This window comes from Lutjanus erythropterus, chromosome 21 (assembly GCF_056507025.1).
Source record: "Lutjanus erythropterus isolate fLutEry1 chromosome 21, fLutEry1.hap2, whole genome shotgun sequence".
NCBI lineage: Eukaryota > Metazoa > Chordata > Actinopteri > Lutjaniformes > Lutjanidae > Lutjanus > Lutjanus erythropterus.
In genome coordinates, this window is record NC_139337.1 from 22,248,604 (window position 1) to 22,267,497 (window position 18,894).

The 18,894-nt window shown below is 39.4% G+C and overlaps 1 protein-coding gene across 1 annotated transcript in view; it reads right to left on the reverse strand.

Moving 5' to 3' along the window:
• The window catches only part of esyt2b (extended synaptotagmin-like protein 2b), a 52,022-nt gene that overhangs the window by 28,888 nt on the left and 4,240 nt on the right, over positions 1-18,894 (reverse strand). Inside the window, exons 2-6 of the mRNA XM_084747169.1 lie at positions 13,329-13,370; positions 12,694-12,828; positions 12,319-12,395; positions 10,155-10,227; positions 6,459-6,548 (exon numbers count right to left, since the gene is read on the reverse strand). Coding sequence (XP_084603295.1) covers positions 6,459-6,548; positions 10,155-10,227; positions 12,319-12,395; positions 12,694-12,828; positions 13,329-13,370 — 417 coding nt within the window. The remainder of the gene's footprint in view (positions 1-6,458; positions 6,549-10,154; positions 10,228-12,318; positions 12,396-12,693; positions 12,829-13,328; positions 13,371-18,894) is intronic.

Below are 18,894 nucleotides of genomic sequence, written 5' to 3' on the forward strand. Positions count from 1 at the left end.
TGCAAGACTAAAAAGTGTGAATGACTTTCGATTGATCCAGACACTTAACTTTATTGTTTCCTGCCCTCTGTGCAACATTTACCACATCGCTGCCTATTTTCTGGTCAACAAACCCCAGCTGATTAATAACAGCAGAGAGTAAGAGCCCTACAGAACAAAAGTTGCAGCAAAATAATATAAATCAAAAGGTCTGTGAAATAGCTGCTACTGTTATTATCCATTTTTGAAACAACACGCTGCTTCATTTACTATACTGTTTTTGTTGAACATTTAAGAAAAATGTGTTTTATCTCACTGCACACCAGTTTAGCAATGGAATATAAATGAAATATAAAACTACATCCTCTCTGGCCTTACATTAATGAAGCTTATTGTTTTTACCTTTTTGGGTTTTTTTTTAAACTTAAGTTTGCTTTATCCTCTTAGGCAATGATGATAAGGACTGATTACTCTTTTTAGTTTTTACTCTATACCAAGATTAAATATAATCCTGTTGCACCAAAACTTTAAACTCCATTCTAAAATGTGACCCAATATTAACTTTAAACTTAGCTTAGCTGTTAGCTCAGTTACGTTTGTACCATTGGTGTCCCAGGTGCTAATCTGCTTTGAAACCAGGAGGTTGTTGTCTTGTTTTACAGGGAGGCAGACCAACTAGGTCCTGACAGCAATCAAATTTATTATTTCTATATTTATTTTATTTTGGGTGAGCAGGGATCTCCATATTCATAAAACTCTCTAATTTGACTTTACATCAATAATTTGGATTTACTTTTGATTGTCCAATAGAGTTCTGGTTCATTTTAAATATGGTTTTACTAAACTCTGATAAAAACTAATCTTAGATTAAATTAATCTTTGTTGGTGCGTTGAAGCGGATGCTGTGTGCACAATTTGCAAGGGTTTATGAGTCACACAAGACAGAGAGCACGGATCCTCAAATTGAAATAAATACAAAAACACCTGCCTATTAAATTATTTATAAAAGTAGCAGCAGCTCTCTGGGGTCTCATTAGTTTTCATTGTATAATGAGGTCAGGGATAAAGTAGTTATCCATGGTCAAAAGAACCAGTTTTTACAAAGTGTTCTCAAGTCAAAAACTGATACAAAACCAACCAATTTAAATACCATTTCTGGGTAAAACTGGGAGCAGGTTTTCGCATAAAAAAAGTGAGTAAATCAAAGAGAGTGTGGATCATCAGTATGATCTGAGACCTGAAACACAGGCAGATCCTGCTTCACAGTGAGCTTTGATCTGTTTCTGCCTCCAAGATGAAGTGGCTGTGCTTTCTTAATGAGTCTTTCCCACCATTCTTTTCTGCCTGCGTTGCTCACACTGCAGCAGATGCACTGAGCGTCACAGGGGAGACGGGAGCACTGCAGGGCTCTGAATGATGAGGTGGGGAGGTCTGAGTGTTATGGGGACGTGATGTGGAGGAACACTGCCCTGCCTGTAAATCACTTCTATGGAGCCATGCTGTATTTGAGCAACAATGATTTACTGGAAAAGATCTTCCAACTATAAACCTGGCGATCTACAATCAAGATTAAAATAATTGGTCACTAAATCATTAGCTGAACTGAAATATAACAAGATATTTATTTTGATCATGACTTTATCCTAAAAGAATCCAAACAATCGCAGGTTTCAGTGTTTACATTTTGAGAATTTGCTGCTTTTAAACATCATCAATTTAATATATTTGAAGTCTGGACAGTTTGTGAGAGAAATTGAGCTATTTTAAAGGAACAGTTTGACGTTTTGGGAAATATGCTTCTCTGTTTGCTTGCAGAGTTAGATGAGAAGACACCACTGTTGTGTCTCTGTGCTCAACATGAGGCTACAGGCATCAGACGTTAGCACAGCGTAACTGGAAAAAATAGGAAAACAGCTAACCTGGCTCAGTCCAGAAATAACAAAATCCAACCAGCAACTTTGTTTCTTGTTTATTTAATCTATACAACATTTGAAGTGAACTGCAGCCCTCAGTAGAGTGCAGATCTGCGTCAGGTTGGTCTGGGGGCACCGAGTTCAAGCAAATCTGCACATACGCATAAATCATTGACACACCACCCACCTGAACATATTATTTTTCCGTGATTTAGAGATCTGCACTCAGATGGATATTTAACTTCACCTCTACTGCACCCTATAGACTATACTGCCTTTTAAATTATGTTGAGAGACGTGAGCTTTCCAGGTGATTTCTTCGCTGTGCATTGCACGAAAGCCTGCTTTCAGTCATTTTAAACATTTCCATGCATGACTGCAGCAAATATTATGGAACATTTAAACAGCAATTGAACTTTTATCTTCTGATATTTTTTTCTTTCTTTTTTTCCAGAAAGCTGCATAACATTATTAATTACACAATACTGTCACCAGAATGATCATGTTATCAGTATTATCACAGTTAAAATGTAAAATTATCATGAAACTGATTATCATTTCATTCCCACAATGAAATAACACTGCTGTGCCTCATATGTAAATGTGCACAGGGGAGACGCTTCACCCTGTTTCACCCACCCGCAACCCATCCACGATTAGTCAGAATGTTAATTTTTATGACCTGGTCCACCTGATCCCCAGATTATCTGCAGAGCCCGCGGATATAACTGCGATCTGCACATCCCCGGACTCTCGGGGTATGTGGGTGAAGAACAGGAAGTGCAGGGCAGGCTGTGTATCCAGCATGTATGCTAAGGGGAGACATTATGCAGGTTACATTTTCAAGGTGTAACCGAAGTAGACTGGCTACATGGAGCTACTCCAACCATTTCAAAACCACAGCAATGTAAAATGTCAATACAAAGTGAAAAAGCCAAATAAAGAATCAAACAACACTAACGAAAAGCATAAAATTCTCATTGAGTCTTGCTAAAACTTGAAACTACTCGTAATGATCTCATCTGCAATGTGCCAGTTTATATCAGTGTGAATGGACAAGACAGTAAATCATCCCCATAGTTCTAACTACCTGATTGTTTTTAAGATGGATATAATTTGTAGTGTTTTGGGATACGGCTGCATTTCTAGTATTGATGAAGCAGGCAAAAGTGGAAAAGGTGTGTGTGTGTAAGGAGTGTGGTCGAGCAGAGTGAGAGAGCGAGCAGCAGATAATGACACTGAATGTGAGCAGCGAGGAGGAAAATGTGAACTGTCAGTTTATCAGTCATCTTGACAGACAATGCCATCAGCTGGCTTGAGTCGAGATACGACGGGCCAGTTAACACTGGTGAAACTTTTCCCTGCGACGTTCTACAATGGTTTCGTCTTGCTGTGAATCTTTGGACTGAACTGAGCTCAAGTTTTCACTGGACGAGATTCCAAACTGAAGCAGCTGCTTAACACTCGCAGCTTCCACTGAGCAGTTAAGAGGAGTCAGGAGTCAGCAGCTGTTATAAACAGCTGAAATAAGTTTTTCAAGATTTTTCAAAAAGTCTTAATTAGAATCAGAATCTGAAATACCCTATTGATCCCCTTGGGAAGAGGGAGGTTAAATTAATGTACTTCTACAGTGAAAAAACAGACCAGAACTCCCTCTAACAGCATGTTTAGAGAGGGTGCAGCTTAAACAAATTGCTAAAAAATAATTGAACAAATATAATAATGAAGAAAATATAAATAAAAAAACGAACAAGAGCAACATCCAGGTACACCTGGAGTCTACAAGACATCATGAATTAACTGCAATGGATTTTTTTTTTTACCTTTGGACAGAAATAGGTCAGCTATTTCCCACTGTTTTCAGTCTTTATGCTAAGCTAAGCTAACTGTCTCCTGGCTGGAACTTCATATTTTACTTACAGACAAAAGAGTTCTCATCTAATTCTCTGCAGAAATTTTTAGCACGGCTCCTGAAGGTTTTTGAAATGATTTTCAAGCCAGCCGATGATATAATCGTTTGGTTCCCTCCAGCGTTGCAGCAGAGAGCGCATGACCAATCCTCTTTTAATTCTCACTTGACTAAATGATTCTGTGACTGTTATTTCCCAAATCTCTAACTCTTCTTTCAACGGTCCGGCGTGTAAGATTTGCAGGGATTTAATGGCAGAACGTGGCAGAAATTTAACATAATATTCATAAGCGTCATCATATCTCCTGCTGGCTTGGAAGGAGAGGGTGAGGCGAGGTGTAAGCTGTTTAATCTCACTGCTATTTGCCACTAAATCCTTCACACTTGCCCTTTAAGACATCAATTTCATAATTATTGTGGACATTTTGCAGCCTAAAGATTAATAATCTGATTGAGTCCAACCCATTAATTAATCAATACATTAGTGGATAATGCATAGACAAGTTCACAATATAACCAGGAGTATAGAGTCGATATCCGCCACTGCTGGACTTATAAATCCTCATTTAAAGTGTCAGACTGTTCAGCTGAGCCAGAGCAATGAAATCTCTTTAGTGGTCTCACAGCAGAATGTGTTGCATCTTTTTATTTACACTGCACTGAGTCACATTAGTGTGATCACACAGACCTGCCACGGCCAAGACCTCTTATGGTCTGGAAATGTTTCCTTTTCATTTGGCACTCAGGATCAGGCCTTGTACGGTACGCTGCAAGATGGACGATGAGTTATTTGAATTCCAGGACATGAAATACCATGATTTTTTTTTTTTTTTTATGAGATTGGTTTTGCAATTTATATCCTCTCTCCTCCAGTATACCAGTGTAATGTACTCATCTAGACGCAGGCAGAGGATTGGGACGTATAAGTGTGTGTGCAAGCATGTGGGACTGCGCCACGATTTACTGATGAGAGCCGCTGCCTTCAGCCTCCTACTGTAAGATCTCCACCTTGAGCTTTAGCTGAATGCCTGGGGTAGTGAAATCTGCCAAAGTAGGGCTGGCTTGATCTGCAGCTATTTAAAGCTCTGCTATAGTTCCACTGGGTCCTCCCATTTCATATAAATCGGTCAAACAATTTTAAGCTGTGCAGCAGTGGCTCTGCACAGGGGTTGAACAGGGAGATTGATGGAATGTGCACCGGAAGATTAAACAACTGGTAACATGAAATGCAAACCATGTAAAGTAAAGCAGAGTTATTAAACAGAAATACTTCAAATTACTTCAGTATCTTTAAATCTGGACCAACAACATTTTCTATTCCTGGGGCAGGGTGCAAAACAAGAAGCATAGATTCTCAGCATTTACACACTGTCCTAATAATGTTCCTCTTTGTGCTAAATTTAAATCACCCCGTATTGTTTTCTGCACTATACGTTCTATGAACAATATATCGGTCCAACTCTAAAACTGGTCCATTGCAGTCACTGAGCTACAGCATTACATCAAAGTACGTCAACTAAAAGTACTTGTTTTAGACGCTGACAGGCACAGACTGTATAAAGACATAAATAAATAATATCAACCATGAACAGACACTATAGTTTTCTGTTCAAAGCAACCAGTCTTCCAATCGGAGCATCAAGTCTTTGCACTGACCGTTTTTTTCTGATCGCCTAAAAAACGCTACCCTCGTCACTGTCATTTTTCACCCAGCTCTCAAACACTCTCATGCGCTCCCAGCTGAGGGTTTTCAGAACAGCGCCTGGCAAGAAAAAAACGCTTTAGTGGAGACGCCACCATGGGTTAGTAACACGGTAACATAAAATTACCACAATAACACAAACAAATGAATATTTTGTCAATGGAGTCTGGTAGCTTTGAACAGAGAGATATAGTGGGAGTATGTTGCAGCTCAGTTTCACTCTTGCCGGCTGCAGCACTCTCCCTCCTACCCCATAAGTCACTTAGACACAAAAACATGGGGAAATTCAGTCCAGGTTGAAAAATACTTAAGTTACCCTTTAAGCTGCAAGAGCACAGAAAATGTTGATAGCAATGCCAGGGAAGGAGAACAAACAGATATTAAACTGGAAGTTTTGGTTGTAAAATGAAGATGAATGAAGAAACACTGCGTACTATGATTTCAGCTGAGATTTGACTTATTAAATTAACACTTAGAAGTCCAAACTAGATCCATTATTTCTGCCTGAGAGAGGTAAACAGCATGCGAACGGCAGAAAACCAAGGACCAATTTGTTTTATGAGGCGCAATTTCAGGAAATTTAGAGGGAATATAAAATACACAGAGAACCAAACTGGAGTATAAAACATATTCGGTACACTTTGCGATATTTACAGAGGAACCTGAGCAAGATACTGAATATAAAGAACAAGATTAAAGCAAATGCAGAACTCTCATTATTTCTCAAATGCCATGTAGAATAATAATATGACACTGCTGCACAGTCTCGAGTGCTGGAAAACATTTAGGAGAGATGCGGTTTTGCATTTCAAAAAACAAATCCCGGTTTAATATCCTCCTACTCTAATCATATTGCATTTATTCAGACTGCGGCGTCATTGTAACTTCCACTGCTGCTCGTTTAAACAGCTTTAATTGAATTAACGAGTGTCATATTATCAGCGTCTGGACTTACTGGCTTCTTGAGGAAGAACACCGACAGAGCTCCAACAAGAGGCATATCGCCCAGCAACGGCTCCATCACCACCCTCAACACGCCGTGGATCTATGGAAACACAAAAGGAACACAGTGACACACAGATACACAAAGGGAAGTCACGCCTCGCCGGCCCTTGACATTCTTCTGCAGCGGAGCCGCTGTAGCTGTGGCACATGACAGGTCGGAAACTCGATCGCAGCCCGATTTCACACCTGCCCCGTGTCATCCTCCACCTTCTCCGTAACATATTAGGACAATTACAGGGATTATGGTGCTGGAAGTGCTTTACGTGTGTCATGTGGACACCACACAGCTGCTCTAATCCACACCAAGGAACAAAGGATGGTCGAATTCTAGCACCAGTAGATTTGTTTTGAGGTTATATTTGTATTTTTAGGATGGACAGTGAGAAAATCTTGTCCAACCAAAACCGAGAACACTCTTGAAACAGACACTAACAAGAGGTTATTAAACTAGTATCCGAGGACCGACAGGTTGAGTGGACAAAAGGAGGAAAAGAATTAGGGATGCTAATCATTAATCATTACTTGCCATTAAGAATTGAACTGATTTATATTCATTAATGTATGTTTTGTGTGCTATTTCTCCATAGTTTTTCATCACAGTTTGGTTTGGTTTGCTTTGTTAGTCTAGATTTGACACCCCATCTGACATTTAGTTGAACCATTTGCTGAATGAGGACAAGAGCAGCTGTTTCTAGTGAGAGCCTTATGTTTTTAATTATTTTGTTTGCTTAAACTGCTGCCTAAATTAATATTTCCCATTACTAATGTGTCACTAGATTTTTTAAAATAAAACTTAAAATGAGAAAAAGAGGTGAGTTTTGTATCTTGTGAATTATTAATCAATTGTTAACGTTTTCGACAATCAGTTAAAGAAAATGCACAAAATTTGCAACCCTGCAGAGAATATTTGAGCTTTTATCATATTTTTTTCAAAGTGGGAAAACAAGACAAGGAGTTGGTTGACTGTTTTCACTGATTGTAATTGGCAGTGATCCTAGTTTGATCACTGATCCTGCAAGCACAACCACAATATATGTCTGGGTATATTTCCAAAACTGTCAGAATTATGTCAAAATATGGTTGTGCCTCAGTGAAGCTGAATTAATTATGTTATTCTGAATGTTTCATTTTGTCATAAACACCAGTGTTGAAAGGGACCTTTGTCATGATGTTAACACAAGTAAAAAATCATTTGTGTATCTGCTCCGTCATTTGGATTTGCTCCAAAATTCAACACATTCTTCCCTCCTTGGCCAATCCTGCTCTCTTCCATCAAGTGTCATGAAAAGACGGTGAGCAGTTTTTCCATAATCCTGCTGACAGAAAACAAACAGAAAACAAACCTTAGAGCATAACTTTCTTGGCAGAGGCAATGAAGCTCTTTTAATGTTTGCACGCAGCTCTTTGAAGTTAATTTCCATCACATTAATTTTTAAGGCTTAATGTTATTTCTGTGGTCAAGGTGAGTTCAATTTGAGACATTATTTCCTTTGTCATCGGTGAGATTAAATCAGCTCTCAGAAAACGACACAGACAGAGAGCCCACAACCCTCAGTGAACTTCATGTCCTTGAATTTAAGAGGAAGCATTTAAACCTAATTTTAATGGGATGAATTTGCATTGTTGTAAAATGTTTTTACACAGTCAAGCATAATTTCTGTAGGCAGTAGCTTGCGAAACGGTACACAAATATTTCAAGTATAGATTTATCTGTCTTAAGGACTAATACTGTCTTAAAGGCGAGGCAAAACACACCAACTGACTGGGAAGGAAACGCTCATATAAACAGATCTTACACACAGTAATGAATTCATTTATAAAGGAAAAATTGCTGCAAATTGAAATCAATCAGAAAATGTAATTTATTAGGTGGCTTAACAGGCTTTTTATATACTGTAGCTGTGGTGAGGAGCGGACCTCCATCACTGTGGTGGGACCACATGACAGGCTGATATTAAATACATAATAAAAGATCAATATCAGCCAGAGTTTAACCCCACTCCTCACAAAGCCATAACTAATCTCAGCATGATCACGGAGTCAAACGCACCTGCTCTGTGTAACGTACACCAGCTCAAGGAGCGATGGGGACTAATGTATTAGTGGTTGATAATGAGTTGGGGAGATATGTAGGTCTGCCTGAGTTACATAATGAGGGTAGTGAGCAACAAATGTCTCCCGGGGACAAACCTAACAGGCCTCTGAGGAGCCACACTGATTGTTTTTTTCGGCCTGCTTTGTTTCGCTGCGGCAATACACAAAAGGGTCAAGGACATTCAAGAACACAATACATACACACACATAAACATACTTGTGTTGCCAGGCACAGCAGAGAGCAGGAGAATCTGTTCTTTTTAGTTCATTTTTTAAAATTATGTTAATTGCACGCATTTGATCTGTTATATATTTTTTTGGCTTTATTGCTGAAATACGTATACGTACAAATGCAGTTGCCCTCTTTCGAACATGCAGTCAGATCGGCTGGATGCACCGCTGTGGGTGACCACCCCAGGAGGAGTGGAGGTGAGCAGATAGAAGTCATGCTACAGCTGCTACTTAAGGCTGCATGAATAATGTATGACCAGGAAAATTAAAGGCACCACGGGGGACTCTTTTTAAGATTCAAATTAATTATTCTTGGAGGAGAAAATGTGTCTTTGGTTAAACTGTTCACAACATTTTGACCAGGGGTTCTCAAAGTTTAGACGACTCCTAATTTTGGGAGCCAGCATGTGACTGAGGTCCAGGCAGGAAACCCCATGAATTTGTAGTAGGTGATTTGTAATTTGTCTCATAATTACATTTAACATCAAATTCCTTGAGCAGGTAAGGTAGATCACTTCCTGTTTCATCCATTTTCTCCTCAACCATGGAGTGTTTTTTAATATAGTGGCTTTCTCATCTCACTTCCACTTTGAACTTGAGTTGACCACTGAAATACAGCACTAGCGTTGATGACAGACAACACTCACGAGGTGCCACTAGTTGCCACGCAACCAGTAGCTTTCTGCAAGCTGTCATTCCTAAACTGACGAACACTTGGCGGGTGCAGATTCACGCAGTAGCTGAGTGACGTATTAAAGGTTGGCAGTTGTAAGTGAAAGTATTGAAATGGACTGCGGAAGATTATGGTTTAGAAATCTGCAACAAGTTAAAAAAAGTTTGGGAAGCAGTGCTGTAGGGAATTTCATAAAAGTTATTTACAAATGGACTACATTATTAACACAGGCTTATCAGTATGAGTACGCAGTACACATGAGTCATCTGTGCTTTCATCCCAGCGTATGATGAAATTATACCCTCATGCTGAAAGCTTTATTCATGCAGCCAATTAATAGACATCCCTGCACAGAAATAATGAGAAATAATGTTCTAGCGACAGGGGAAAAGCATCTGTCCAAATACCTTCGTCATCCTGTTATTACATGGTCTACAAAAATCAAAGTTGTTGTTCATCTGATACTCGAAAAAGCCTCTCAAATTAGAGCCAACAGCACAGACCTTTACCTGAAGTCACCGTGTCACTTTATATCCAACGCTTCATGTTCCCTCTCTGACAACCATTGTAGAGGCTACGACTCATGCCAAAGAAAAGTGGCCCTGTGAGGATGTGAAAACAAATCAGACAATGAAGTGGCTTTCTTACCTGGATGCTCTTAATGCCGGCTTTGCAGTAGTAGCGTTTGATGTCTACATCAATCTCTGTGTTGCCAACGAAGCTGAGTGACAAAAGCACAAAATATGTGAGATTTAAAAAACAGAACCAAGGTTCCTTCACTTTTTCATCAATTTTAAAGACTTTCAAGGTCTTAAGTGTACAATACACTGATCGGTACAACATTGGTTATATTTAGACAACATACTGACTCCATGTTTTATTTATTATTTTCATGGAGTTTTTTTAAACTCCTGCTGTAAAAACAGAAACACAAACATGCATCATAAGGTTTTCCTCTAAATATAATTGTAGCCACTGAGTCATATTTAGCATTTTTGAATCCAGCTGTTTCCCAGACCTTCAAAGTTATAAACCCTAAAGATTTAATTAAATCAAACCTTATTTTTGAAACTATTTATGGTCAACCATTCAATGTATTTATGTTAAGTAATTACCTCTTAATTACCTGGTAGAGTCTGAGATTCCTCCACTGAATTCAAATTATCTCATCGATCTCAGCCTCACTGTTTACTGCTCAGGCTCTTCTCCTCACACCATATCAGAGCTGTAGTAAGTTACTGCTAATACAAACTGAACATTTCCTGCTGAAGTTTTACACTAAAGACAGCAATCTCTGAAGAAACTGCAGTGTGAATCAAAGTCGGAAAGTTGACGCTAAACTGCATTGCTGACTTCAAATGTACGTAGATGCAATAGAGGTAGTTGATAAAAGTGCGAAAGGTTTGATTAGTATGAATATGATTTAAAGGTTGAATAATACCAATAATGTATGAAAGATGTGGAAGGTTTGTTGAAAAGCTGATGGTAAACTGCACTGCTGGCTTTAAATGTATGTAGAAACAATTGAAGGAAAGTATAGATGAGTAGATAAGAGTTGAAAAATGCATGAAGAAGCATTGGAAGGAGTGTGAATAGTTGGAAAAGTGGTAAAAGGGATGAAGGATGCAAAATACAGTGTAAGTTAGGAGCTAAACTGCATTGCTTGACTAATGGCTGGGAGCTTAAGTGCACAGCTGACTTATCTTTGTATGAAGACATAGCTGTGGAGAATGAATAGCAGCAAAAGTCTGAAATCGTCTAATTGGTATAAATTGGGACAGAAAAGTTGAATAAATCTCCTAATGTATGAAAGATGTGGAACAAGTCTGAATGGGGTTCCTAGCTTAAAGTATTTTGTGATTTAAATGAAGTTTCTACATTAGAAAATGTGGAAATAAACTGCAAAAAGAGATAGAGAAGAGCTGATGTTAAACAGCACCGCTGGCCTTGAAAGTTTAATAAAACCAATAATGTATAAAAGATGTGGAATATTTCAAGGTTTGTTGAAAAGCTAACGCTGAACTGCTTTGCTGGCTTTAATTATATAGAAGCAGTTGAAGGAGTCTGAAGAGTTTTCAGCATCTTTTTGACAGTGAACCAGTTTTAAATATTGCAGGGAGAAATGGAACAAGACGGAGCAGCCAGAGTGAGCTGTGATGAAGAGCTTCAGGCGACACGCTGCACACCTCCAACTTCTCAGAAAGGTAACCAACTCTACTGTGCGGAAAAATACTGTGCGGCTTGAAATCAGGTCACTTTTGCAATTATTAGTGACCTTCTTCTTAAACTTATTAAAAAACTGTATTTGTTTGGCTGGCACTACCTGCTCCTCTGTTGCATTTCTGAAAAACGTAGCTGCTCAACAAGTGTCGGCTGTAGCATTTTATCACGCTTTCTTTTATTAACAGTAACCATGGGTGTCGCAAAAACTTTTAACTGCATTATTTTATTTCTGTCAGACTGACAATCCCTTAAAGAGGAACTTTACACATCAGAGAGTGGTTCTTGGGGAGCACTACTGCATATAAGCACAGTCATATAAAGACTTTTGTGGCTCAAGTGGGAGCAAAATTTGACAAAGTGCCTCAAGTGGTGTGACATTAGCCACCAGTAGCACACCTGAATCCTCAACCAAACCAAGTGGAATAAAAAGATTTAATCTCTGGTGTTGCTGCATTTATTCTGATCCTTTTTTTAAACTGTCCATTATGAGTCAGTCACTGTTATAGGAGCACAATGCTCAACTGGTGCAGTACTGTTTTCAGAAACCATTTTATACCCTAATCAGAAAAAAATGATCTGGTAGGCTCACCTGATCTGCAGGTCCATGATGATCTGTCTCTTATCCACATTTTCTGTATAAACCTTGACCCCGTTGACCCTCAGGGGCTACACCGCAACACAGGGAAAACATTATGCACACTACACCACCCCAGTCCATCGACACAACACCAACACCAACCCCCACGTGTTTAACACAAGGTCGACCCCTCTCCCGACCCCACGTGAAAACTATTTATGAACCATGCACATATGTCAGCGGCGCGCATGTGTGTTCACGTTCACACACACACCCTCACCAGCTGCCCCAGGGGCACCTGCTGCCAGTAGTCTGTGTTGTCATTGCTGAAACAACACACGATCAGCCTTAGAACCATGCAGGAACACTAACGGGGAGGGGGCTCACTTTGTCGCCTATGTCGATCTTGCTGAAGCAGAAGGTGCTGAGGTGGGAGTTGGACTCCTTCACCGCCGGCTCGATCGTCTCGTGGAACAGTTTCTCCACAAACTGGCAGATGTACGGCCACATCTGTTTCACTGTCTGAGCGGGAGACAGGAAGAAAAGAATTTTAAAAAGAAATAAACTTAAAAATATTGTCATTTTCCATCATATAATTATTCTAAATGGTATGTACATGTAACCCTCTTTAGGCTATTCCTGTTACCTCACACAGGCACACCTCTCACACTGTGAATGATATAGTTACTTTAAAATATTCAAAATGTAGTTCTATTTAAGTCACTCATACATATCAAGCAGGTTCCAACAAATTAAATTTTCATGTCAAGGTCTAGATCATTGCAACATATGCTCATGATGGTTGTTGCCATGGGGATTCACGGGAGTTAATGCATTTCCTCATGCTGCAGAGGCAGGGCCGATGGTTAAGTCAGACGTGCTGCAGCCTGTGTATGGCGGCATTCACAGCCCCAGTGGGAAGAGGAGCGACAGACATCCCATTTACTCCAGCTTATAAAAAAGCAAGGAGGAGGGCTTCACTCATGCAAGCAAATTCAAGAGACAGCCGCTCAATTCTTTACCTTGTTTAGCCACTCCACTCGCTCTACGTCTGGGAAGTGGACCTACAATGGAGAAAACAGAGCAGATGAACTTGAGTCTTTGGAGGTTTAGATCTATCTATGTGGCAACCTGACTTTCAATTATCCGTTCAAAATTCTTATGTGATTACTAAAACTGAAAGCTTACATTAAATGCCATTTTTTATAAAGTGAACTCATTTAAATGTGAGAAATCTCCACACACAGCACTCAAATCGAGATGAAATCGCCCTGATATAAACCACAAGTGTGCAGAAATTTCCCCTCTCATATTTCAAACAGTTTCAAATTACTAATGTATGTAGTACACATCTCAAGTGCCAAGTTAATCTTCTATTTTTTTTCTTTTGAAAAGCTTTCAAAGCTGCTACTCAGGAAAAACCAGTTTGAAGATTTCACATTTCTCTTGGGCAAAACATTTAAAGGAAAAAGGCATCACATTTTGTTCCAGTAATACAAGTTCTGTGCAGCAATGCAGTTTATATAACAGCATCATTACAAGAAGACAGAGTCTACAGCCTCACTAGCAGCTCTATGAGGCTGTAATTTGGCACAAGCTGCGCGCTAATTGCTAATGTCACCATGGTACCATGTTTGTGATGACAAAGCTGTAGCAAGAAAAGTGTTTCTGATCTTCACAACTGTTCGGCTGTTAGCATGCTAACACTTGCTAATTTGCACAAACACAAACTACAGCTAAGGTTAATGGGAATGTCATTATTATTTTATTGGGTATTTTTTTTTACAAACCAACGCGCAGCATTGGACAAACAAAGTGAAATTTTGACCTGATGATAACGTCAGATGAAAACTTAAGGGATCATCACAGTTTTTACTACTCGTTCTGTGCTAAATCTTACGGCAGTCCCTCCCATTGTTGTTGAGACATTTCATTCAAAACTACAGATGTCAACCTAATGGTGGCGCTAGAGCAAAGAAGAAGGAATCATTTTCTTGGCAGCATAAATATCTGCACCAGATTTCATGCCAATCAGTTCAGTGGTTGTTTTTTTTTTGTACCAAATGCTCTGCATTGAACTCAGTTTTGGTATTTTTCAGCCTGGATGTTTTGTGTCTAAATGACTAATAGGGAACAACATCCGTTTTTGAAATTGGTCCTTTATTGAAGCAGAGTGCTGCAGCTGTCAGAAGTAAAACTGAGCTACGACATTTATGGCGCTTGGTTTTTACTGGAGACTGTCAAAGTCTGTGCCTTTGCCTCATTCCTCAGGTGTCAGGTGTTTTCTCTGTGTTTCTTGTGGTTCCTTGTTTGTCCCTCTGCCTCTGTGTGTCTTTGTGTGGCTCCCATCAGTCCTGCTGCCAATCAGCTCCTGCTGCCAATCAACTCCTGCTGCCAAAAATACCCCAGCTCTGCAGTCCAGTCTTAACGAGATTGTTCAGTCTACATTTGTGTTGCTAATTTACGGCCTACTTGTTGCTTGTTTGCTTTTTTCATCCTAGAATTTAATTTTTGCCTTATCCTTTGTTTCCTTGTGCCTCAGATCCACACTCATGGTTACCTGTTACCAGTCCTGCTCAGCCTGCCTGCCTTGTTTCAGCTGAAAGCGCTGGATCAGCCCACAACCCCCCTGCTTGCTTTTTTGAGAATAAATCCGCTTCAATCTAAACTGCTGTCTGAGTCTCGCTTTTGGGTTCAGTTTTCATGATATGACACAACAGAGACTGGCTCAGATTGCTATTCTAAGTGTGTGACAACATTATGGAAAGGATCACTGCAGAGACAGACCTTTTTTTTTTAGAGAGTAAGATATGTTTCGTTGAACCAGAAACAGTGGATTTATTTCTCTCGTCAAACAGACGGATACAACAAAGTTCACGTCTTGCTCATCTTTCCACTGCTCCAGCAATCACCAGCTCTGGTTTGGTCAAAATAAACCCTTAATTCACTATAATATCAGGGGAGGAGCGAGAGGAAGATCAGATATCAGAGAACCAGCAAGGAGAAACGGCATGCAGTCAGAATATTTTCACATCTAACGCTGCAAATAAGCAGTTTATTTCAAACAAATAACCAGAGTTGGTGATTGTTGGAACGGCGGAATGATGAGCCAAGACATCTTTTAAAATTTTTTTGTTTCTGTCCAGTTTGAATTAAGTGTGTTTTACAATAATACAGTTACTGTTTCTTTAAATGGAGTCTAGTGGCTTTGGTAAGGGCTGATAATAATATAGCATAATAGCATACATTTCTAAAGTTACTCACCTTTAAAAACTCCAAGGTCAAATTCTATTTCTATATCTACACCTCGGCTTGTAATTCTACTACACAGAAAAGCAAAAGCTTCAATATGACATATGTTTTTTGCCCCTTCAAAATAAAACAAACCTGGCATCCGTCATTGCAGGTAACAATAAGGAGACTGTTTGAATTGGGGTTTGTTCTATGAGACCAGTTGTTGCAGGAGCTCTTTCATATGGAGTGGCTGCTTGATATAAAGATGAAGGAGAAAGGAGGATGTAGAAGAAATTTCAAAACACTCCTCAAGCAAAGGTCATTGAATTTCTCCATGATTTTTATTTCTAGCTCAAGGATGCATTGATCGTTTGACCTTTCTTTTATCATGTTTGTGTGTTTATAAGGATAGTTTTCTTTCTTCACATGTTGAATGTGAGCAAAGTTCAGTCTCCAGACCTTCAGATCTGTGCACTCTTGACTGATTCTCTCTGAAAATATAAATGGAGTGTAATGATTTGACAATTCTGTCTGATATCAGGCAATTCATGCCATGTTATTTGTGTTATTTGCCTAAGAAGATAGAAATAAGATTACCTTAAAACTGTGCTTTTGTAATGTTTCTAAATTACCAGTATTTAATCCCAGCCTCACACCTCCAGACCTCCGCAGATCTCCTGTGCTTTGAGACTGAGCTGCAGTTTGACTAATCTTCTTGAACGGCCAAAGTAAATCAGGCATTGATTTAACACGAGGTAAAGGAAATGCCTGGAATGAAGTCAATACTGTGCACAATGGTGCAGCGATGCACACACACTCCACCTTAATAAATAACAGATAAACAACCCTGCCTCTCTCCGTCACGGTGAACTGAAGGTGTTTATTCCCTAATCTCAACAGTAAGATAAAGCGACACATATCTGGCCGGAGTGTTGGTGAGATCTGACATGTGGTGCGACAGCTACAAGGGACAGCACTGCTCCTTATGGAGGCAGCAAAATGCTTATCCAGCATTTCTGTCAAAGTGTGAATAAAGTGGAGACGAGCAGGAGGACGGGGGACAGAAAGTTCCAGCTAATATGACAGATTGAGGCCTACATTTTATATTACGATGGTGGAAACAATATAATCTTTTGAAGGCGCGCTGGCGAGGCTTCATTATTGCTGCTGACACAGTGACCTTATTCACACAATGTAGGTGAAGTAATGGATGATATCCTCAAACGGACACGTTTAAGTGCTGGCTGAGAAAACTGAGCTGTGCAGCAGAGAGTGGGAGCAAAGCATCTTAATTATTTAGCTCGTTGCTGTACTGTCATTAGGGTTTATGTCCTGAGCGTGCTCGGGTTTTGAAACTATGAGGCTTACTCTCCCTGAGTTCAAATGAGGGCTGCAACTAGCAATTATTTTCATTATCAACTAGTCTATTAATCTTTTTCTTGATTAATCGATATATTGTTTGGCCAATAAAATGTCATATAGTGTTACAAAATGTTCTGTGCTTCCCAAAGCCCAGGGTGACTTCCTCAAATGTCTTGTTTTTGTCCACAACCCAAAGATATTCATTTTACTCTCATGGAGGACTAAAGAAAACTGAAATCAGAGAATTTGGGCTCAAAATGATTAATCTATTATCAGAATAGTTGGAGACTAATTTAACAGCTGACAAATGATTGGTTAATCGTCGCAGCTGTGGCTCAAATCACCTGCACTGAGCACACAGAGTCTGGAAAGTAATGAGGACAAACTTGAAATACAAACTGTTAATGAGGCATCACATTTATATCAAGTACCACATTTAGAGATGCAGCAGTTGAACTATTTGATTCAGCTGACATCTACTGATTTCAGACACATAATTTGTACCTTTCAAACTATAATTACAGTACAATACATCTCATAAGTCACACAGACATATTAAGTGCCTTTACTTGTCTGCTATAATGCAGAATATCTGACTCCTCTGTACAACACACTGATCAGGAACCTGGAATCAAGCAGGCTGTGCTACAAATGATGTAATGCTTCATGTTTAATAGGACTGGGCTGCACCAATAAAGATTCATTTCATCTATGATTAGCTCTAATCAGAGTTTAGCAAAACTGTTTAAAATGAATAAATCCAGATTTAAAATTAGGCAGAGCTCTGCTGCACAACTAAAAGCTTATCTCTGTATTGTAAATCCAAGTTTACTGATGGCAACTGAACTTGATTGGAGTTGAATCAAAATGGAGATTCTTCCTTAGCCAAATTAAAATAAATAAATCAAAAATCAGGTGGTGTAGGGACGCAGGCCAAGTATAAAATAAGGGTGATAACTGTTCATTTTCAGCTGCTTTGTATTCCTTTACAAAATGTGACATTGTTTAAGAGCTAGCCAAAAAGTTAGTTACCTTATTGGCTCTAATTTCTCCTCTTTTGAGCAATACAGCTAATTAAAATCTGATTACAAACAGTTGTGTAAGCTCGGGATGCAGACCATGTACTAGTACAAGTACTTACACTTGGGTACTTGCTGATACTGATACACCTACTTAACAATATCGTTACAGTTCTTACAATGACTTTATTATCACAACATACCAACTAACTAACTTTCTGAATGTAACAAATTTTTGTTGTTTCCTGTGGTTAGCATTAGCAAACCTTTAGATGTTTTACCCAACTGCCTACCATCAGAGTAGTTTTATGAGTACATAAGCATAGTATCGGCCTGATACCCAATACTTGTATCAGTATATGGCAAACCCTCACCCTAAAAAATCTCAGAGCCACCAAGAGTATTGAATGTACAGCTGCATTTCTTTCACTGTTTGTTTGACAGTTGTTTCAATCTTCCTTCCTTATCTTTCTTCGAGGAACCTGATTATTTTGTTCAATCTATCTTACAAGTTAAACCCTACTCAAGTGTAACTTCAAAGTTCATAATGGATCACATTTCAATTGGAGATTAAAGTTTGGGTGGAAAAGAATTCAATTTAACCTTGGTAAAAACTAAACTGCGGTTTGAAGATAGATATGAGCAGCCGAAATGTTTTTTTTTTCTCAGGAGGGTGGCTGGCATCTCCCTCAAGGATAAGATGAGAAGCTCAGTCATCCGTGAGGAACTCGGAGGAGAGCCGCTGCTCCTCGAGGTGGTTCAGGCAGCTTGTAAGGATGCCACCTGGTCGCCTCCCTAGGGAGGTGTTCCTCCAGGCACGTCCAGCTGGGAGGAGGCCACGGGGCAGACCGAGGACTAAGCGGAGAGATTACATCTCTGCCCTGGCCTGGGAAAGCCTCGACTTACCATTATTCTCTGATCCACCCTAATTGTTTTAGTATACGGTGTTTTAAAGATAGATAGATAGAAGGAC